The 21943-nt window shown below is 63.8% G+C and overlaps 2 protein-coding genes across 3 annotated transcripts; one reads left to right on the plus strand and one right to left on the minus strand.

Moving 5' to 3' along the window:
- Nucleotides 1-400: 400 nt before the first annotated feature.
- On the minus strand, nt 401-13596 carry LOC135887175 (solute carrier family 12 member 3-like). The gene is made up of 27 exons (XM_065414952.1): nt 13449-13596; nt 12870-12874; nt 12518-12595; nt 12340-12415; nt 12024-12119; nt 11122-11261; nt 9243-9353; nt 8992-9103; nt 8778-8908; nt 8596-8680; nt 8262-8422; nt 7819-7926; nt 7278-7401; nt 7083-7184; nt 5414-5569; nt 5208-5307; nt 4869-4980; nt 4652-4780; nt 4363-4469; nt 4091-4173; nt 3830-3901; nt 3462-3566; nt 2799-2910; nt 2387-2473; nt 1948-2083; nt 1734-1801; nt 401-542 (listed from the first exon to the last, which is right to left on the minus strand). Exons 3-27 carry the CDS (start codon nt 12518-12520, stop codon nt 401-403), a joined length of 2658 nt encoding a protein of 885 aa, XP_065271024.1. The 5' UTR covers nt 12521-12595; nt 12870-12874; nt 13449-13596.
- Nucleotides 13597-17623: 4027 nt separating this feature from the next.
- On the plus strand, nt 17624-21022 carry LOC135887176 (kelch-like protein 33). 2 transcript variants are annotated; one of them, XM_065414953.1, is made up of 4 exons: nt 17624-18173; nt 18575-19496; nt 19937-20107; nt 20401-21022. In XM_065414953.1, exons 1-4 carry the CDS (start codon nt 17624-17626, stop codon nt 21020-21022), a joined length of 2265 nt encoding a protein of 754 aa, XP_065271025.1. The 2 variants fall into 2 exon arrangements, with proteins under 2 accessions (XP_065271025.1, XP_065271026.1); XM_065414954.1 differs by having other exon boundaries at nt 17624-17705.
- Nucleotides 21023-21943: the final 921 nt, after the last annotated feature.

The raw sequence follows: 21943 nt of genomic DNA on the forward strand, positions 1-21943 counted from the left end.
GTAGGGCTGGGGGAGGGGCAGGGCTGGGCTAGCACGGGGCTGTGGGTTGGGAGTGAGGGGCACCTGCATGGCTGGGGGGGCGTCAATTGACGAGGTGTCAGGCGCTGTGTAAATAACAATATTTAATATTTACAGTGCAGCACGGTGGGGGCCACCCCCCGGCAGGGGCAGAGCACAACAGGCCCCGGCCCAGGCTGCACATGGGACCCAGGCATCCGAGTCCCCGTGGCAACGTCGGAGGGGACAGTTGAGCATGCAGAGACGGTAGCACCAGCATCAGCCCCCTGCCCAGCTGGGGGCCATGATCCGTCCAGCCAGGCTGGGCTGGGCTGCTGCTCCACCGCTGGGGAAAGAACCCAGGTTTCCAGGCTACTCCCTCGGGCTAAGCCCGCAGTGCCCCCTACTGGCAGTAGAAGGTCAGGGCATCCTGCTGGTTGCCCCGGATGAAGGCAACAGGTGGGCGAAGATCCCGGGACAGGGTCTCCAGCCAGGCCATGTAGAGGGCGCTGGGACAGGCCCCCTTGCGCACCACAGGCAGGCTCCTGCAGGGAGGGATGGGGGTCAGTGAGGGGGGGGCATGGGGATACCCCCGAGGGCTCCCATCCCCCCACCCCCAGGGCAGGGCCAGAGGAATCAGAATATCAGGGTTGGAAGGGACCTCGGGAGGTCATCTAGTCCAACCCCCTGCTCAAAGCAGGACCAATCCCCAACTAAATCATCCCAGCCAGGGCTTTGTCAAGCCGGACCTTAAAAACCTTTTAAGGATGGAGATTCCACCACCTCCCTAGGTAACCCATTCCAGTGTTTCACCACCTTCCTAGTGAAATAGTGTTTCCTAATATCCAAACTAGACTCCCCCCACACTGCAACTTGAGACCATTGCTCCTTGTTCTGTCCTCTGCCACCACTGAGAACAGTCTAGATCAATCCTCTTTGGAACCCCCTTTCAAGTAGTTGAAAGCAGCTATCAAATCTCCCCTCATTCTTCTCTTTGGCAGACTAAATAACCCCAGTTCCCTCAGCCTCTCCTCATAAGTCATGTGCCCCAGCCCCCTAAGCATTTTTGTTGCCCTCCGCTGGACTCTAATTTGTCCACATCCTTTCTGTAGTGGGGGGGACCAAAACTGGACACAATACTCCAGGTGTGGCCTCACCACTGCCGAACGGAGGGGAATAATCACTTCCCTCAATCTGCTGGCAATGTTCCTGCTAATGCAGCCCAAAATGCCGTTGGCCTTCTTGGCAACAAGGGCACACTGCTTCTCGTCCACTGTAATCTCCAGGTCCTTTTCTGCAGAACTGCTTCTTAGCCAGTCAGTCCCCAGCCTGTAGCGGTGCATGGGATTCTTCCGTCCTAAGTGCAGAACTCTGCACTTGTCCCATCATCCAGATCATTAATAAAGATGTTGAACAAAACCGGCCCCAGGACCAACCCCTAGGGCACTCCGCTTGATACCGGCTGCCCCTACACCCCCCTGCCCCAGGGCAGGGCCATGGGGAAATCCCCCAGGGCAATGATCACTCCCCCCCAGCCAGGGATCCCAGGGCATAGCCCTTCCCCTACGGTCTGTCCCTCCTGCTGCACTGGCGCATGCAGGCCAGGTCCCCCACTAGCCCCCACTCCTCATTGCTTGCAGGGGTCTCTCCCCATCCCCGGTTCTGCAGTGAGACAAGGCCAAGATCACGCAGGCCGACTGGATGCTGTCCCGCACAGGGATGGGGCCTGCACTCACATGACAATCAGGGCGGCGTTCCGGGAATTCTCCTGCAGGATTTCGTGGAGCCGGACCTGCTGCTCCGACTGTGGGGGAAGAGTGAGAGGGGGTTGCGGTGTGCCCAGTGCCCAGCCCCCCTGAGCCAGGCCACAACCAGGAGTCCTGGCTTCCAATCAGTAGACCCCCTGGTCCCCTCCCGGAGCCAGGCTAGGACACAGGTGTCCGGTCTCACCTTTTTCCTGTAGATCCGCAGATCCTCATCTGAAACCTTCCAGGGTGTCTCCCTCCGCAGGGCCTCTGTGGCTTCAGGACTGCGCTGTCCCTCGTTGAGCCGGAACGGAGCCACCAGGTCCTCAAATTCCTTCAGGCTGGGGGCAGAGCACAGGGCTGAGGACAGCTGGACCCACCTGGAGGGCTGGGCAGCCTAGGGTGGTACCTGTCTCCTCTAGGGTAGGGAGTGGGGGCTGGGAGCCAGGACTCCTGGGTTCTCTCCCTGGCTCTGGGAGGGGAGTGGGAGCCAGGACTCCTGGGTTCTATTCTCAGCTAGACAGCTGTAGGGATCCTTCACTGTGGGTGGTGCCAGGGAGGTGGGGTCCATTTCAGGGGTTCTGTTAGGCCCTGAGGCCCCACCGAGAAGTGGAGGGTGGGGAATCGCTGTGGGGGGGACTCACCTTCTCTCCTCCGGCTGCCAGGCCACATGAGGCAGCACCAGTACCTCGCTGAAACCCAGGCGGAACTTGCTGAGCAGCAGCTGGATCCTGTGGGGCAGATGGGGAGCGATAGGCCCACGGGAGGGGAGGAGCGGCAGGGCTTGTGGGCGGAGGGGGAATGCGGGGGGAGGAGAGGGGGAGGAGCAGAGGCCATGCGGGGGGGCCCATGGGTGGGGAGGGGCGGGTGGGAATTTGTGGGGCCCATGAGAGGGGGGAACGGCAGGGCCAGCGGGTGGGGAGGGAATGTGGGGGCCACGGGAGAGGGGCAGGAGGAATGCGGGGGGCCAACGGGAGAGGGGCGGGGGGCCCATGGGAGGGGGGAGCAGCGGGTGGGAATTCGGGGGGCCCGCGGGGCCGAGGCAGGTGCCCTTACTCCTGGCGCTGCTGCTCGGCGCTGCCCAGGTGGCCGCTGATGAAGACCCGGACCCGGCAGCGGCTCCAGCGCTTGCGGCGGCTCAGCAGGTAGGGGACCAGCAGGGTGAGGCCTGGGGGGAGACAGTGTCAGGGAGTGACCGGCGGGGGGAGCAGGTCAGGAATGAAGGGCGGGGGGACTGGCAGGCTCTTGGGGCCCGGGGGTTGCCAGGAGGTGAGAAGGCTGGAGAAGAGATGGGAGGCTTCCAAGGGATGAGCAGGGGCTGTCAGAGGTTGGGGGTCTGGGGGGTGGAAAGCTGGCAGGGGAGGGGGGCTGTAGGGAGACGGGGCTGGTGGAGGAAGGGGCTTGACGGGTGGGAGTCTGATGGAGGGAGGAGGTTTGGGGGCTGGTAGGAGAGGTGGTGGGGGTGGCTGACGGGGTGTGGGGGCTGGTGGAGGGAGGAGGTTGGGCTGGCAGAGGTGAGGGGGTGGTGGGGGAGCTGCCAGGGGAGGGGTCTGATGGAGGGAGGAGGTTGGGGGGTTGGCAGAGGTGAGGGGGCTGACAGGGGCGGCTGGCAGAGGCGAGGGGGCTGGTAGGGGAGCTGCGAGGGGTGGGGGGCTGACAGAGGCAAGGGGGCTGGTAGGGGAACTGCCAGGGGCGGGGGGTGGGCTGGGAGACACGCACCCCCATCGTCAAAGAGCCAGTAGACGTCCACACATCTCTTCTTCTGCTGGGCCTGGAAGTGGGTCTCAGTGAGCTCGTCCGCGCCCAGCACCTTCACGCTGCTGCCTGTAGGCACACAGAGCAGGTGGGGCAGGGCAACCCCCAGGCTCAGGGCAGGATGGTGTCTCCCCCCCCCCCCCCCCCCTCGGGCCTCCCCTGGCCTGACATGGGCCCAGTGTCCCTGGCTGCCACCCACAGCCCCCTCCCTCACTGCCCAGCCCCCTCCCTCACTGCCCAGCCCCTGCCCCCCTACATAGCCCCCTCGTCTGCCCCCAGCAGCCCCCATCCCTGCCCCCCTCCATCGCCTCCCCACCTGCTGCCCCCCTCACCTGCACTGCCCGACTCCTGTCTCAGCTTCTCCCCCTGCAGTGCTGCCTCGGGGTCCTCAAATGCGGGGTTCACTGGGGAGATGGGGGTTAGACAGCTGAGGAGAGCCCCCTGGCCCCACCTGGCTGCACAGCCGCCCTCCCAGGGGAACGGGGCAGGCAGAGAGCACTGGTGGAGGTCACTGCTGCCCCCTACTGGCAGGGCCAGGCATGTCCATGGGTCTGTGTCCGTCTGCCCTCCCCCAGCCCACCCCCGATACTCACCATAGGCCCGAACCGTCTGCGACACATCCAGCCCGTCCTTCATCCTCAGCACGCACACCCCGGCCCGGCCGTCGAATGCGTCGCTGGGGGCACAGAGTGGGGTCAGGGGGTGCTGCTGGGAGGTCCCAGGCCCCCCAAGGGCCTTCAGCCCTGGTACTGCCTGGGAGGTGCCGCCCCCCAGGGAGTCTCCCCACTTCCAGAGATGCCCCCAACCCCATTGCTGCCCCGTACTCCGGGGCATCCACCCCAGCGCCCCAGCCCAGCCCCCTTACTGGATGGTGGCCACGTAGTTCTCCAGGTTGTGGGGCGAGTCCGTCTGCCAGTTCTGCTTGTAGCCCAGCACGATTGTGTTGGGTTTGAGACGCCCCAGCCCGGACACCTGGAGAAAATCATTGGTGAGGCTGGGGCAGTGCGGGGGGGATGACACACAGCGCAGCATGGCAGGCTGCACTCAGGGGACAGGGCGGTGCATGCACAGCACAGCGCTCATCTGCGCCAGCAGGGGGCAGCACACAGAGCAGGGCTCAGCCCCTCCAGCAGGGGGCGCTGGGACACACACACCTGCATGAGGCTGCGGGCTCCGCTGCGCAGGTCCGGGGCCGTGATGAGGGTGTAGAAGGATCGCACCTTGCGCCTGTTCAGCCACTCGATGTGCTCCTCTGAGTCGCTGTCCCCTGGGGTGTCCTGCGGCTGGGAGAGGCAAGGGGAGGGTTAGGGGGCAGGATCCCAGGCCCCAAACTCACCTCCTTGATTGCCTCCCCGGCATCCCCATACTCACCCCAGCCACGTTCCCACAGATCATGAGGCTGACCCCCTTGGTGAAGGCACTGACGAAATCCACCAGAGCTGGTCGGAAGCTGGGGGGACCCGTCAGCACCAGGCACTGGGGGCTGGAAGAGAGGGAGGGTTGGGACAGTCCGGGGGGGGGGGGGCGCTCTCCCCACAGATACACTGCTGCCCCCAATGCCCAAGCATTATTCTCAGAATCAGTTATAGAGCCCAGCACCCCCCATTCTAACCACTAGACCCCATTTTGCTCCCAGAGCCAGGCATGGAACCCAGGAGTCCTGGCTCCCAGCCCCCCCCCCTCCCCCCGCTTTCAGCCAGCCAGGCCTACCGGAAGTTCTTGACATGCTCCTCCACTTGGGTGAGGCTGACGGAGTAGGACAGGGCCATGCTGTAGGTCCCGGCCTGCACAGAGGAGCCCCAGTTGACGTCTGTGGGGAGGATGAAGAGGATGCAGGGATGCAGAGAAAAGCTTGTTTGGTCTGGGTGCCCCCCAGGTCTCCCCGTCCCCTCCCACCGCCCCGGCGCCTCCCTTACCTGGCTTCTTGTAGCTGACGTAGGCCAAGCTGACCAGGATAATGCCCACCACAATGAGGGCCGCCCACCAAGTCAGCAGGAACATGATGACCACGGAGATCACGGCCCCAAAGAGGGCGCTCCACTTGCTGAAGTAGCGGAAAGAGGGTCGCCAGCCTGGGGGGAGGGAGAGTGAAAGGCTGTGCCCAGCCCCATGTGTCAGACCCCCCCAACCAGGGCCGGCTCCAGGCAGCAGCGCAGCAAGCTGGTGCTTGGGATGGCCCATGGAAGGGGGCGGCACGTCCGGGTCTTCAGCGGCAATTCGGCGGTGGGTCCCTCAGTCCCTCTCGGAGGGAAGGACTTGCCGCCGAAGAAGCAGCGCAGTAGAGCAGCCGCCGAAGCAGGACCAGCTCCAGGGTTTTTGCCGCCCCAAGCGGTGGAAATTAAAAAAAAAAAGAGCCGCGATCGCGATCTGCTTCATTCTTCGACGGCAATTCGGGGGCAGGTCCTTCCTCCGAGAGGGACTGAGGGATCCGCCGCCCCTTCCCCATTGGCCGCCCCAGGCACCTGCTTGCTGCATTGGTGCCTGGAGCCGGCCCTGCGCCGAAGTGCCGCCGATCACGGCTTTTTTTTTTTTTTCTCTTCGCCACTTGGGGCGGCAAAAAAGCTGGAGCCGGCCCTGCCCCCAACCCAACCTAGCTCCCCACATGGCCGGGGCAACAGTAACCACCCTGCCCAGCTCAGCATGTCCAGCTCCAACCGCTCAGCCCTACACCGCCTGACTCCTGCAACTCAACCCTCCACTGCCTGGTTCCTGCAACCCAACTCAACCCTCCACTGCCTGGCTCCTGCAACCCAACTCAACCCTACGCCACCCAGCTCCTGCAACTCAACTCAACCCTATGCTGCCCGGCTCCTGCAACCCAACTCAACCCTACACCACCCAGCTCCTGCATCCCAACTCAACCCTACGCCACCCAGCTCCTGCAACTCAACTCAACCCTACGCTGCCCGGCTCCTGCAACCCAACTCAACTCTACACCACCAAGCTCCTCCAACTCAACCCTACCCTGCCCAGCTCCTCCAACCCAACTCAACCCTACGCTGCCCAACTCCTCCAACCCAACCTGCTCAGCCCTATGCAGCTCCTCCAACTCTCTGCTCAACCCAACGCCCTTCCAACTCAGTCCAATTGTATTCTACCCATCTCCAAGTCAACTCTCCTTCCCGCACAACTCCTCCAACTTAACCCAGCTCAATCCTTCCAACTCCTACCCACCTCTACACTACTCAGCCCAACCCTTCCAACCCAACACTGCCCTTCTCAGGGCAAACCTTAGAACTGAACTCAGCTCTCGCCTACCCAGCTTCAACACAACCCACTCTGACCTACATCAATAAACGTATCCCTTTCAACCCAACAATAATCAACAGAATCCAACATAACCCATCCAGTCCAACCTCACTCTACCCACCCTCCCAATTCAACACAAACAACCTATCTGATCTAAGTCAACCTGCCCCATCCTATTCTGCTCAAGAATTCCCATGCCAGACACCCAGCCTGACCCCCTGCGCTCAACACATGCTTGGTTTGACCCCTGGTGCCAGATGTGACAAACCTCAGCTGAACACCTCAGCAAAGCCCTCTGTGCCCATGCCCCTATGGCTGCTGGGGTTGCTGCTGTACCTGGGGAGTTGGTGATTGTGGCATGGAAGCAGCTGAAGTTGATGAGGGCGTAGGAGCAAAGGAAGAAGTTGGAGATGATGGGGGCGATGGTGTTGAGCTCAGCTGTGGATGCAATGGAGAGATGGGTCAATATGGGGGTGCATTCCCATCCCACAGCAGGGAGGAGATGGTCCCCTTCCACCTGACCCCACTCACCGATGAGGATGAAGGCGATGGCCAGGACGAAAGTGAGCATGTAGCCCCGGAGCGGCTCGTTGTTCTTGCCGTAGCCCTTGGCGAAGAAGCCGATGACGGGATACAGCTTATCTTGGCAAAGGCACTGCGGGGGATAGGCACAGGCAAGGCAGGGGGTTCAGTGGTAGCAGAGCTATGGGTGACAGAAGGAGCACAACCCCAGGGTGGGAGGTGGGAGGCTGGGTAGGGATGGATTTGGGCTGCGATGATCCGAATAAGAGGTGAGGACTAAAGAGTTGTTTGGAGGGATAGTGGGGATGCTCTTGGGGTTTGGGGGGGGTCACTGGAGGTGGTGGGGTTTTCAGAAGTAGGGGTGTCTCTGGCGGTGATTTGGGGGCGTTCCAGGGCATGTCATTGAGGGTGGTGTTGGGTGGGCCGCTGTTTTGCGGGTGTGGTATGGATGGAAGGGGTACGTTTGGGTGTCAGTTGGGGTGCTGTTGTTACTGAGGCTGTAGCTGGGGTGTTCTGTTGTTAGGCCCCCACCCCTGACACCCGGACTCACCTGGAAGACCTTGGGGGCTGAGACCAGGCAGGCCAGGGCAGAGGAGAGGGTGGCGGCGAAGATCCCAGCCGTGATGAGGGGACTGAAGCCGGACACCATGCTCATGGTCTGGGAGGGAGACAGACCCCAGGATGGGGGGGGATCAGAGAGAGACATACCCGGCCTGCCTCTCCCATCACCCATAGCTCCCATCCCGTGCCCCAAATGCTCCCCATCCCCATCAGTGTTGGCTCCTCCCCCTCACTGCTGGCTCCTCCCCAGTCCCACCCCCTCAGTGCTGGCTCTTCCCCCAGTGTCACCCACTCAATACTGGCTCCTCCCCGAGTCCCATCCCCTCAGTGCTGGCTCCTCCCCTAGTCCCGACCCCCTAAGTGTTGGCTTCTCTCCTCCCTGCTGGCTCCTCCCTCAGTCCCACCCCCTCACTGCTGGCTCCTCCCCCCTACCTGGTAGTTGTTGGCCAGCCCGTACTCGCAGGTGCCAGCCTGGGCGCACTCGGTGAAGTTCCAGCCGTAGCCGCACCCGAGGCCCAGGCAGCTGTCCGTGGCGTTGGGGGAGCCCAGCGTGTCGTTCAGACTCCCGGACGCATCACGCACCACGCATGACCCTGGAGGGATGGGGGAAATGAGTGACCACCCCCCCAGGACCTAGTGCCCCCCCCCGCAACTCCCCTGCAACCAATTACCCCCCAGTGACCTCCCCCAGGATGTAGAGCCCTGTCCACTCCCTGCAGCATGGCGCCCTCTAGTGAGCCCTGCCCCCCATTCCCTGCCCCGTTACCTATGGTAGCTGAGATGGCCAGGTAGGAGAGCGTGGTCCAAAAGATGGCCAGCAGGGTGCCCTTGGGGATAGCCACCGCGGGGTCCTACAAAAGATGATAATGGGGTGGTTATTGTGGCCCATAACTCTCAGGGGAACCAGTTCCTCTAGCCCCTGCTGGGACTGGGGGGCCAGGAGCTCACCTTGAGGTCGCCTGAGATGTTGGCGCCGGCCAGGATACCAGTGGCCGAGGGGAAGAAGATGGAGAACATGCCAAAGAAGTTGCCCGATTCGCCCCGCCACTCCGGCCCAATGTTCTCCAGGAAGATGTCCCCTGCGGGAAGGGAGAGGGCAAGGTTAAGAGGGGCTGCACTGCCCAAGAGGGCCTCCAGTGGTGGGGAGTTCCACTGGCCTTACCTCGGTAGCTGAAGTAGCCTTTGGACATCTTCTCCTCCGTGGCTGGAATCAGGGTCCCCACAAAGTAGTTGATGAAGGAGACCATGATGACGAAGAAAAAGACAACCTGGGCCTGCAAGAGGGCAGGGAGAAGGGCTGAGAACCCAGGGGTCCCGGCTCCCAACCCCTCCCCTGCTCTAACCCACTAGATCCTACTCCCAGAGCTGGGGATGGAACCCAGGAGTCCTGGCTCCCAGCCCCTCCCCCAGTACCTTGGCTTCCCACTCCATGCCAGCCAGCGCGATGCCCAACAACACTGTCACCGTGATGACGCCCACGATCCGGATGTCGTTCACGGGGTCCGTCATCACCGCATCGAACTCCTGGGGGGCAGGTATATGGAGATGAGTTTGTGGGGGCCAGGAGGGGAGAGGGCAGGGTGGGGAGTCAGAGAAGGGAGTGGAGGGGGCCAAGTATGGGAAGTGGGACAGCTGGGCCCAGCGTGGGTCGGGGAGAGCAGACAGAGACCAACAGCAGATTGTGGACAGGGTGTGGGGTGGGGCAGGGCTGGGGGCTCAATGGGGCCCACGTACCGGCAGCTCGTGGCGCATGCTCTAGATAAGGCCACCCTTCTCACGGCAGGCAGGTGGGGCTGGGGGTGGCAGGGTGAGGGGCAGTAGAGCTGGGAAAGGGACTTGTGGAGGTGTGTGGCAGGTGGGTACGGAGGGGTGGGTTAGGGATTGAGGCTAGAGCTAGGATTAAGGTTAGAGTTGGGATTGAGGTCAAGGGTTAGGTTAATAGTTCTAGGGTTAGGGTAGGGGTTAGATCGAGGGTTAGGATTTAGTGTAGATTTAGCTCTAGGGGTAGATCTAGGTGTGTGGGTGGGTTAGGATTAGCATTCAGGGTTTAGAGTTAGGGGTTAGGGTTAGCATTCAGGGTGAGGGTTAAGGGTTTAGGGTTAGGGGTTAGGGTTAATGTTCGGGGTTAGAGTTAGAGTTAGGATTAGGGTGAGGGTTAGGGTTGGGATTAGGGTTAGAGTGACGGTTAGGGATTAGGGTTTGTATTGGGATTAGGATTAGCATTCAAGGTTGGGTAAGGGGTTAGAGTTAGGGGTTAAGGGGTTAAGGGGTTGGGGTTAGGTTCAAGAGTTAAGGGTTAGGGTTAGTGTTAAGGTTTAGGGGTTACAGTTAGATTTCAGGGTGAGGGTTAGAGTTAGGGTTAGTGTTCAGGGTTAGGGTTGGGGTTGGGGTTTAGGGTTAGGGTAAGGGGTTAGTGTTAGGGTTGGGGTTAGAGTTAGGGGTTAAGGGATTGGGGTTAGGGTTTGGGGTTGGGGTTAGGTTCAATGGTTAGGATTAGGGTTAGTGTTAAGGTTTAGGGGTTAGGGTTAGTGTTCAGGGTTGGGTGTAGGGTTAGGAGTTAGGATTGGGGTTAGGGTTAAGCGTTTAGGGTTAAGGATTAGGGGTTAGGGTTAGCGTTCAGGTTTAGGGTTAGGGCAGGAGTGGGCAAACTACAGCCCTGGGGCCACATCCGGCCCTTCAGACGTTTTAATCCGGCCCTCAAGCTCCTGCTGGGGAGTGGGGTCGGGGGTTTGCCCCGCTCTGCGTGTGCCATGCTCCACACGGCTCCCGGAAGCACCAGCATGTCCCCCCCTCCGGCTCCTACATGTAGGGGCAGCCAGGGGGCTCCGCACGCTGCCCCCACCCCAAGTACCGCACCCACAGCTCCCATTAGCCGGCAACCGTGACCAATGGGAGCTGCAGGGGTGGCGTCTACGGACGGGGCAGCGCGCAGAGCTGCCTGGCCGTGCCTCCACCTAGGAGCCGGAGAGGGGACATGCCGCTGCTGCCGGGAGCTGCTTGAGGTAAGCGCCGCCTGGAGCCTGCACCCCTGACCCCTTCCAGCACCTCTACCCCAGCCCACCCCGCCAGCTGGAGCCCTCACCCCCCCACCCGCACCCCTGCCCCAGCCCAGAGCCCCCTCACGCACGCTGAACTCCTCATTTCTGGCCCCATCCAGAGACCGTACCCCAACTCCCAATTGTGTGAGCATTCATGGTCCGCCATACAATTTCCATCCCCAGGTGTGGCCCTCAGGCCAAAAGTTTGCCCACCCCTTGGTTAGGGTTATTGTTCAGGGCCAGGCCCCACCTACCAGCAGCAGGTCACGCACAGTCTCGGCGAAGCCCACCACATGCATAGCCACAGCCACAGCATTGGCGAAGGAGAAGAGCAGCCCGATGGATCCGCCCAGCTCGGGGCCCAGGCTGCGCGAGATCAAGAAGTAGGTGCCCCCTGCGCCCAGACAGACAGACGGACGGGGTCAGCAGGGGAGGGGGGCTCTAGGGGCTTGGGAACAGGCAGGGCTGTTGGGAGAGCCCTGTGGAGAATGTGTGTGTGTGTGCGTCTGTGCGTGTGTGTGTATGTGTATGTGTCTGTGTCCCTGCTGTCCTCTGGTGGCGAGATGAGCCCTTGTGTGTGTGTGTGTGTGTGTGTGTGTGTGTGTGTGTGTGTGTGTGTCCTCACGTCCCCTGCTGGAGGGGATGAGCCCTGCGCTGAGTGTGTGTGTGAAGTTTTGCATGTATAACTGTCTATGTGTGTACCTAAGTGTGTGTGTTATTTTGTGTGTGTAGTTGCCTATCTGTGATTTTGCAACTCCAGGGTGCAGAATTTCCTGTGTGTAACGCTGAGCTGTGTGGAGCCTTGTGTACGGATCAGCAGGTGTGTCCGCTGCTGTGTGTCTGATTCCGTCTCTTGCTGCGTATGGCTGTAGTTCAGTCTAACTGTGTGGGACTGGAGCTAGTTTTGTGTCCGCACACCTGTGCATCTCTAGCTGTGTGTTTCTGCGGTTGGGTCTCATTGTGTAGCTGTGTGTGTGTGTGGGTGTTGTCTCTCTCTTCCCCCGGCCAGGCTGAGATAACAGCCCGCCTACTTCTGCCAAAGGGGAGCACTTCCCTAGCCTCTGGGGCAAGCCCTGCTTGTGTGGCGGCCCCAGTTTGAACCCGCCTCCCTAGCCCCACAGCGCCCCCGAACGTGGGGCCCGGCCCCAGCTCTCACCTGCCTTCACCTTGCCATTGGTGGAGATGGCTGAGATGGACAAGCCAGTGATCGTGGTGACTACAGCTGACATGAGGATGATGAGCCATGTCAGCCCTGGGGGGGAGGGGAAGATGGTGAATGGGGATCTGGGGAGTGAACCCATCCCCTGCCCCCCATTTTACCCCCCCAATACTGGGCACCCTCCTGCTCCCATTGGGGAACACCGAGAACCCACCACAAGCTCCCAGCTGGCTTCTCGCTCCTACCCAGCCACGAGTAACTGGAGGTGCTGGAAGGGGGCCTAGCCATGGGGCGCCCCCATCCCCTCCATTACCTATCCCAGCCTGGGCCGTGATCCAAGGCAGCCGAAGATATAGGATCACGCCCCAGATGTTGAGCATGCACCGGATCTGGGGAGAGAAAAGGGAGGTGGGTGAGATGAGCCTGCCCCCGCGCCCCGCTGATCCACTGGACCCCCACTCCCCTCCCCTCCCCGAGGGGTCTCAGTTTACCATCACGCCGGTCACCCAACCGAACCGGACTGGTTCCGCTTCAGGGCTTGCTGCGTCTGGATCCTCCTCGTCCTCCTCCTTAGCCCTGGATTCCCCAGGGTCAGGAGCGTCAGGGAACCCGGGCCCGTCCTCCTGCGTGGGTGGGGAAACAGGGTTAGAGCGCCCACTGCTGAGCCCCCCGCGCCCTGCAGCACGGCACCCCCTTCCAAGCCCTGCTCCTGTTCCCGGCACCCCCTGCCGACCCCCCTCCTCCCAGCAGCACGGCACCCCCTGCTGAGCCCCCCGCACCCTGCAGCACGGCACCCCCTGCTCCCTGCAGCCAGGAGCCCCCCACACCCTGCAGCACAATGACCCCTGCTGAGCCCCCACTCCCTGCAGCACAGAGCCCCCTGCCGCACAGAGCCCCCTGCAGCACGGCGCCCCCTGCCGAGCCCCCCGCTCCCTGCAGCATAATGCTCCCTGCCAAGCCCCCTGCTCCCTGCAGCACAGCGCCCCCTGCCGAGCCCCCGGCTCCCTGCAGCATAATGCTCCCTGCCGAGCCCCCTGCTCCCTGCAGCACAATGCCCCCTGCTGAGCCCCCCGCTCCCTGCAGCATAATGCTCCCTGCCAAGCCCCCCGCTCCCTGCAACACCGCACCCCGTGCCGAGCCCCCCACTCCCTGCAGCACAATGCTCCCTGCCGAGCCCCCTGCTCCCTGCAGCACAGCGCCCCTTGCCGAGCCCCCTGCTCCCTGCAGCACAGCGCCCCCTGCCGAGCCCCCCGCTCCCTGCAGCAGGGCGCCCCCTGCCGAGCCCCCTGCTCCCTGCAGCACAACGCCCCCTGCCGAGCCCTGCCCCCACTCCCTGCAGCACGGCGCCCCCTGCCGAGCCCCGCCCCCACTCCCTGCAGCACAGCGCCCCCTGCCGAGCCCCGCCCCCACTCCCTGCAGCACAGCACCCCCCGCTGGCCTCCCTCTCCTCACTCCACACAGTGCCCCCAGTGCTCACCACGTTGCGCAGCTCCTCCAGCGAGGGGCGACTCTTGCGGGCCCGCCCAGGGGGGGCCGACTGGGCGTAGAACTCATAGCAGGGGCTGACGTCCATTGTGGTCGCGTAGTCCGGGGGAGCCGAGAGGGAGCCCCCCTCATCCGCCTGGCCAGAGCCCTCCATGGACGGGGCCGGGGGGCACGGCTGGGGGCTTGCCCCCTCCTTGCCTTTGTCCAGGGCGGGGCCCGTCTGGAGCTTCCGCACCTTGAACCGGCCCAAGGCCAGAACCGTCTTGTAGGCCGGGGACTCCATGGGGGCGCCAGGTCCACCTGGGGGTGAGGGGGGAATCCAGTACTCTGGGCAGGAAAGGGTTAAACTCACCCCACCCCACTCACTGAGCAGGGCCTGTCCCTGCCAGCAGGAGGCAACAGGGACACACACACACACATGCTCTCTCTCTCTCTCTCTCTGAGTTGTTCTTTCCATTTTAGAGATTGTGAAACTGGGGATAGAACCCAGGAGTCCTGGCTCCCAGCCCCTCCCCCTGCTCTAAGCACTAGACCCCACTCCCCTCCCAGAGCTAGGAGAGAACCCAGGAGTCCTGCCTCCCAGTCCCACATCACCACCTCGTTCTAATCACTAGACCCCACTCCCCTCCCAGGCCTGGGGGGCTGGGAGCCAGAACTCCTGGGTTCCCTTTCCTCAGGGTGGCGGAAGATGCAGATGGACAGAAAATCCCACCCGCCCCTCAGTACCTGCTACCTTTCCGCTGGCCCTGAGTTCAATCCTGTGTCCCTCTCCCCAGCCCCTCCTTGCCTTATAAAGGGCCCAGGCTGAGAGGCCAGGCCGGGCCCTCCAGAACCGGCCCAGGCAGCCCCCGGCTGGCCCCACCGCCCTGCCCCTAATCCCCCCCCACACCCTCTCCAAACACGGAGACTTTCCATCAGCCCCGGCCCCCCTGTTTGCTCTGCTTATCAGCCCCGCGTTCTTTCCACTGGGGCCCACTCCGCCCAGCTCTGCTTGGGGCAGGGGCACGGGACAGGGCAGAGGGGCCAGAGGACACCCCGCCCCCAGGCATGGTGGGGGGCAGTTAGGGCTGGGTTGGAGGCCCAGGGGAATCGCCACCGGGAGGGAGCTGTGTGGGGGATAGGAGCCATGGGGGGATGGGTAGGGGGTGGTGTGTGGGGCAGCACAAATTCACCCTGAGCAGGGCTTGTGTGTCCGTGCACCCCCTGATGGAGGGGACGGGCCCTGCTTGGGGGGGTGTTTGTCCTTGCCCCATACTGCCGAGGGGGATTCTCCTCAGTACACGCTGCTCCGCGGGCAGGCCAAGCAGAGTGCCAGGCCTGCACAGCCCCATGGCGCAAGCCCCACAGGCACCTTTGACAATGAGGTAGGTTTGTGTCCCCCTGCAAATATTCTTACCCCTTCCCCAAAATGGCTCTAGGCGCTCAGCTGGAAACTAGCCCCAGGGTGGGAGGGTGGGGAACCCCAGCAGAGACAGCAGGTGGGGCAAGAATTTAGGAGCACCCTACCCACAAATCCCATCACCCCACCCAGCCAGCTCATCCCCCACCTATCCTGTACCCTCCACCCCATACACCTCATCCCCCACCCAGCCATCCCATCCCCCCACCCCATCCTCCACCCCCCACCCAAACATCCCATCTCCCCATCCCATACACCCCATCCAGCCATCCAGTACCCCCTCTCCCACTCCATTTCACCTCGCACCCCCCACACAACTGTCCTTCCACATCCACCCCTCCATCCACTCCAACCTGTCTATCATTCTGAACTCCGCCTCCCCCTTCCCCACCACTCCTCCCCTCCCCACCCTCCTTTGTTCTATTCCGGCTCTTTACACTCTGATGGAAAAACTAATTTGAACAAACTTTTCCGACCCCAGCTGGGAAAAGCGCCTTTATCCCCTGGCGCTGCCCAGCCCCCATGGGGGGGGGGGGTCATGCTCCAATGGGGGTCTAACCACTAGACCCCACTCCCCTCCAGAGACAGAACCCAGGAATCCTGGCTCCCAGCCCCCCGCTTTAACCACTAGGCCCCACTCCCCTCCCAGAGACAGAACCCAGGAGTCCTGGCTCCCAGTCCCCCTGCTCTAACCACTAGACCCCACTCCCCATCTACCCCCTGAAGCCTCTGTGCTTTGGACTCCTAGATACCAGCGCCTGGGAACTTCTGTCCTTCCCCACTGGCGAATCCCCACCAGGGGAGGGGGGCAATAAAGAGGCTAGGGCATCCCTCCCTGCCCCCAGGAATCCCACCCACTCCCCACAGCCAGGGGCCTCCAGGCTTAGGGCTCCTGGCCAGAAGCTCCTGGCCGCAGGGCTGCAGTCCAAGGGGAGGGCAGTATGGGGCCCAGGACACGCGGGGGGCTGGCAGGGAGCCCGGCCTGCCCAGACCCGGCTATAATTAACCCCTGGGATTGGGGCCAATGCTCCCCCGCAGCTACCCCGTCTCCAGGCCTCGGGAAGGGTCGTCCCACAGTCCACCCCACAGCGGGCCCCAGCAGGTAGGGGACAGGGCTGGGGGGGGGGGGGGCGGGGGAGGCTGCGGGGCAGGAACTCTGGGACTGGAAGGGGGAGAAGGACAGGGTGAGGGTGTGCGTCAAGCCTACACACCCCACAGCAAATGCAGACACACAGATATAGCAACTACACACAGAGCACAACCCTCCCCAGCAACTACACACAGACACACACACCACAACCCCCCCAGCAACTACACACAGACACACACCACAGACAGGAACTACAAGCACACACACAACCACCCCACAGCAACTGCACACACATACAACAACCCCCCCCAGCAACTACATACACACACACTGTAACCCCCCCAGCAACCACACACACACACACCAGACAGGAACTACACACACACAAACACAGACAGGAACTAAACACACACACCGCAACCCACCCCCCCTCAGCAACTACACACACACACACACCATAACCCCCCCTCAGCAACTACACACACAACACAGACAGGAACTTCATACACACACTGCAACCTCCCCCACCCATAGCAACCACACACATACACACCACAACACCCCAGCAACTACACACACAACACAGACAGGAACTACACACACACACACACACACCCCACAACCACCAACAGGAACTACACACAAGCACACAACACAGATAACAACTATACACCCACCACAAACACCCCCTACAGCAACTACACACACCCACACACCACAATCCCCCCCACAGCAACTACACACACACACACAAATACAGACAGGAACCACACACACACACACACCCCGCAACCCTCGTCCCAGCAACTACACGTCCCCCCAGCAACTACACACACACACTGCAGCCCCCCCCCCACAGCAACTACACACACCCACTCTGCAACTCTCCCCCAGCAACTACACACACACAGACCACAACCCCCTCCCCCAGCAACTAAACACACACACAACACAGAGAGGAACTACACACACACACCACAACCACCCCTCTCACTTTCCACAGCAACTACCCACAGCAAACACACACACACAAAGTGAACACAGGAACATGCAAACACCGTACCCACACACACCAACACACACTGCACAACTGCACACACTAGAAGGTTAATGACACCACACAGCCATACATCACACCCCCCACACTTCACAACTACACACATCTTCACAAAGACACCACAGATACTCCTGCCCAGCACACAGCACCACCGGAGCACAGAGATGCCCCCCAACATAGCGCACAAGACACACGTCATAAAATCCCTCAAATACGCCCCCAATACCCACAGCTCACAACCCCCCAACTGTTACACAAACATCACACTGCAATTATGCACACACGCCACAAAAACACCCCCCTCCTCCCCGTTACACACAATCTCACACACACACACTTGAGTAGCTGTTGAATGGCATAAAGAGAATGGAACACAGGGCCTGTCCCCTCTAGGGGGTGCTGGCTCCCATCCGGCCCCAGGGTGGGGACTGGCTGGCTCAGCGGGGTGGGGCACGGGGCCTGCCCCTCTAAGGGGCACCAACTCCCATCTGGCCCCAGGCACGGGAGCTGACTAGCTCAGGGGCCAGGGCCTTTCATGTCCTTTCCTGGCAGGCGCCCCCGGGGCGATGTGGCCAGGCGAGGGGCCGGAGCCGGCTGAGGGGCCAGGCGAGGAGGGCGACACACCCGAGCTACGCTGGGAGCTGCGGAGCGAGTGCCACGCCCGGCAGTTCTTCGAGGCGGCGTTGGAGCTGCGCAGGCAGGGCCAGCTGGTGGACATGACGGTGATGGCCGGCGCCCAGTGGTACCAGGCCCATGGTGTGGTGCTGGCTGCCGTCAGCGCCTTCTTCTGCCAGCGGCTGGTGTGCGGGGCCGCCGGGGAAGTGGACGTGAGCCCACTGGCCACGCTGCGCGGCTGGGAGGCTGTGCTGGATTTCGCCTATACCGGGGCCTTCACTGCCATGCCGGGCACGGCCGGGGAGCTGGTGGCTGCAGCTCAGGCCCTGGGTGCGCCACGGGTGGTGGAGATCTGCCGGAGGATGGGGGATGGGCTGGAGGGGCCAGAGGGCAGGAGCCCAGATGAGGAGCAGTGGGAGACGCTGCAGGGCATGGAGGAGCTGTTCCGAGCCGGGGTGGGCTGTGACCTGGCGCTGACCACTGAAGGAGAGACCTTCCGAGGTGAATGGGGCACCGGCAGAGGTGGGGAGGGGGCAGGGCTGGGCCAGCAGGGGGCTGCGGGTTGGGAGTGAGGGGCACCGGCAGGGTTGGGCTAGCAGGGGGTGCAGATCGGGAGTGAGGGGCACTGGCAGAGGTTGGGGGGAGCCCAGGGCTGGGATAGCGAGCACTGAGGGCAGGGCTGGGGTGCAGGTTGCTGCAGGTCGGAAGTGAGAGGCACTGGCAGCGCTGCAGGGGAGCCCAGGGCTGGGCGAGCAGGGGGCTGCAGATTGTGAGTGAGGGGCACCGGCAGCCCTGGGCAGGGAGGAGCCCAGGGCTGGAGTGGCTGGCACTGGGGGCAGGGCTGGGCGGCCCGGGGCTGCCTTTGGGGTCTCCGTGCCTGACCTCCCCCCTCTCCCCCACAGCTCACCGGGTCGCGCTGAGCTGCGGCTGCGAGTACTTCCGGGCCATGTTCTGCAGCGGGATGCGGGAGGCGCGCCAGGGGGCCGACCCCCTGCCCACGCTCATGGCCCCGACCGACCTGCGCCTGCTGCTGCCCTTCGCCTACTCGGGGACAGTGGCGGGTAGCTGGGCCGAGCTGCTGGGCGCGGCTGAGACCGCCCTGCAGTACCAGGCCTCAGGGCTGCTGGCGCTCTGCCTGGAGGCCCTGCAACGGGCGCTGAGCCCGGCCCGCAGCCTGGACCTGCTGGCCTTCGCCCGTGCCTATGACCTGCGCCCGCTGGGCTCTGCCGCCCAGGCCTACGCCCTGGCCAACTTCGACGGGGTGGCCCGGTGCCCCGGCTTCCCGGCCCTGCCGCTGGCCGAGCTGCTGGCCCTGCTGGGCTCAGACGAGCTCTATGTGGCCAGCGAGGTGGAGGCCTTTGAAGCTGCCCTGCGCTGGCTGGAAGCCGACCGCACCCGCCGCCTGCCCCATGCCGAGGCCGTCCTGGCCCGAGTCCGCTTCTCCCTGATGGGCACACGGGAGCTGCGCCGGGTGCGAGCCGCAGACCTGCTGGCTCCGCCGGGCCGACTCTACCAGCTGCTGGTGGCGGCGGTGGCGGACGAGGGGCCCTGCCGCGTGCGCACCCCGGCCGGGGCCCTGGTGATCTGTGGAGGCGAGGGGCTGGCTCCCAGCCTAGCTACCCGCCGCCCCACCCGGGAGCTGTGGTTTGCCCACCAGTTCCGCAGCGGTGTGGGGCTGGTCAAGCAAGTGGAGTGGAGGCGGCTAGGCCAGTTCCCGGACGGGCCACGGTTCCGCCATGCTGCCGCGGTGCTGGGCAACATGCTCTACGTGCTGGGCGGGAAGCACTACTACGGGGTGCGGGACACGCTGGCCACAGCCTTCCGGTGAGTGGGGCAGGTACCGGCCTCTAGGGGGCTCTGAGCAGGGAGGCTGGCCCAGGGGGCGGGGAATGGGGCACAGGGCCTTTCACGTCCAGGGGGCGCCGGCTCCCATCAGGCCTCAGGGTGGGGGTCTGACTGGTTGGGGTCAGGGGAAGGGATCTGTGGTGGGTGGGGAGATGGGACCAGGGGGGCAGGGAATGGGACCTGAGGTGGGGGTGGGAGGCTGGCTGGGTGGCTGGGGTGGGGAGAATGGGACCTGGGTCTGGCTGGGGTGGGGTTGGGGAAGGGAAGGGATCTGGGGTGGGTGGGGGGCTGGCCGGCCCAGGGGACAGGGAATTGGACCTGGGATGGGCGGGGGACTGTCTGGCCCAGGGAGGCAGAGAATGGGACCTGGGGCAGGCAATAGGGTTCATATGGGGAGTGCCCACCTCACCCCATTGCAGGTACGACCCCGCACAGGACTCCTGGCAGCGCCTGGCCGACATGCCCAGCGCCCGCAGCTCCTTCCCAGCCGTGGGGGTGGCCGGGCGGATTTATGCCCTGGGGGGTAGCTCTGAGGACGCCTACTGCACGGATGGGGTGCAGTGCTACGACCCCCCTGCCGACGCCTGGAGGTGAGGGGGGGGGTAGTGCCTGCTCCTGCCCTTGGACGCCTGGGTACCCTTTTCCCTCCAGGGCCCCCACCCCCGCATGGCTGAGCCAAAGTACCCACCACCTGGATATCTGGGGTCCCATTGGCACCAGGCCTGGTAGGGGCCAAGAGGGTGCCATGGGGGGCTGTCATGGCCGGTGGTAGGGGTGCTATGGGGGGGCATGGTTGGCTGTTTGTTTCTGCTTTTTCCTCTATTTCATTGGCTGATTTTTCTCTTTTCCTTTCTTTTCTCTGCCCCCCCCCCCGCCCCCCCAGGCCGTGCTCCCCCCTGCCCGCCCCGCTCTGCGGCCATGCCGCCTGCACCTTGGACGGCGTCATCTACGTTTCAGGGGGCTGCGACGGCTCAAGCGAGTGCCGGACCTGGCTGCTGCGGCTGGGCCCGGGGGGCCCCTCGGCCCAGCTGGCCCCCATGCTGGAGGAACGGGCCGGCCACATCATGGAGGCACTGGGGGAGCGACTCTATGTGGCCGGGGGCCTGCGCTGGCACGACGGGGGCTACACCGACCAGCTGGCCTGCGAGGTCTACAGCCCCGGCCCGGACGCCTGGGTCCGTCTGAACCCGCTGCCCCAGGCCCACGTGGGGGGCGCCTCAGCCGTTCTGCAGGGGGAGCTATATGTGCTGGGCGGTTACAGCCAGGAGACCTACCGGGACACCCACCTGGTGCACGCCTACCAGCCGGGGCAGGGGCGCTGGCTGATGCTGGGCACCCTGCCCCAGGCCTGTGCCGACCTGCGGGCCTGCGTCCTACTGCTGCCGCCCACCCTGCGGGGGGACCCGGCCTGCCTGATGCCCCCCCATGGGACCAGGCAGCCCCTGGCACCTCCAAACAGGATGGGGACCCCTCTGAGTCCCACATGGGACAAGGCCCCCCTCTGACCCCCCCCATGGGATGAGAACCCCCCGTCTGATATCCCCCTTTGATCCCCCCACAGAACAGGGGACCCCTCTGAGCCCCCCATGGGATGAGACCCTCCCCTGATCCCTCCACAGGACCCGGCAGCCCCCAGCACCTCCGCACAGGAGGGAGAACCTGTCTCCCAAAGAACAGGGGCGCCCCCATGGGACAGGTGAACCCCCAACACCCCTCAGCGGTATAGAGGAGCCCGGTTTCTTCACATGGGGTGGGGGAGCCCCTCTGACAAGGACCTGACACCTCTCCTTGGGACCCCCCATGAGACAGGGCCTCCCTCGGACACCCCCCGCGGCCCCCTGAGGAGGAGGAGGGGAGGGGGCCAGGCGGGGGGCGCTGGCTCCTGAGGCGCGAGTCGGGTCAATAAAGAGGGTTCGGCTCAGCCCCCGCCTGGTCATTCCCCACTCGCGGGGCGCCGCCATGGACCCCACGCGGCGCTTTGGGGGACCAGGAGCAGGATCCCCCCCGCCGAGATGGGGGGCAGAGCTGAGCTCCCCTGCGCCCAGCCAGAACCGGGGGGGTTGGGAGCCTGGACTCCGGGAATCAGTCCCAGCTAGGGGGTCCGGGGCCCGGACTCCTGGGTTCTCCCTGAAATCTGAGCCCGGCTCCGGGGGCGGGTCCGGCAGGCGCCTCCCACCAGCTGATCCGGGCACCAGCCGGGTTGGGTGCGGTGCTTCCGGGTGCGCGGCCGGGGGGTAGCGTGGCCCGGGGGGGGGGCTGTGGGGCGGGGGCGAATGCAGGGGAAGGCGCAGCGCAGCGCAGAAGTGGGGTTGGTCTAGGGAGGGGCTCCATGGGGGCAGGGCTTGGGGGTCTGCCAGGGCCTGGCAGCCCCCCCGGGCCCTGCTTTGTGACCCCCCCCCATTCCTGACCCTCTGATGTGGGAGCCG

Source organism: Emys orbicularis, chromosome 12, assembly GCF_028017835.1.
Source record: "Emys orbicularis isolate rEmyOrb1 chromosome 12, rEmyOrb1.hap1, whole genome shotgun sequence".
NCBI classification, from domain to species: domain Eukaryota; kingdom Metazoa; phylum Chordata; order Testudines; family Emydidae; genus Emys; species Emys orbicularis.

Excerpts from the sequence above, each read along its gene's own strand:
- LOC135887175 (XM_065414952.1), bottom strand. Across the intron at positions 7,402-7,818 it reads CAGCCCCCAAGGTCTTCCAG|TGCCTTTGCCAAGATAAGCT; the intron begins GTGAGTCCGGGT and ends TATCCCCCGCAG. Across the intron at positions 2,474-2,798 it reads GCCGAGCAGCAGCGCCAGGA|GATCCAGCTGCTGCTCAGCA; the intron begins GTAAGGGCACCT and ends TCTGCCCCACAG.
- LOC135887176 (XM_065414953.1), top strand. The coding sequence starts at position 17,624 with ATGTGGCCAGGCGAGGGGCCGGAGCCGGCTGAGGGGCCAGGCGAGGAG. Across the intron at positions 19,497-19,936 it reads ACGCTGGCCACAGCCTTCCG|GTACGACCCCGCACAGGACT; the intron begins GTGAGTGGGGCA and ends ACCCCATTGCAG. Across the intron at positions 20,108-20,400 it reads CCCCCTGCCGACGCCTGGAG|GCCGTGCTCCCCCCTGCCCG; the intron begins GTGAGGGGGGGG and ends CCGCCCCCCCAG.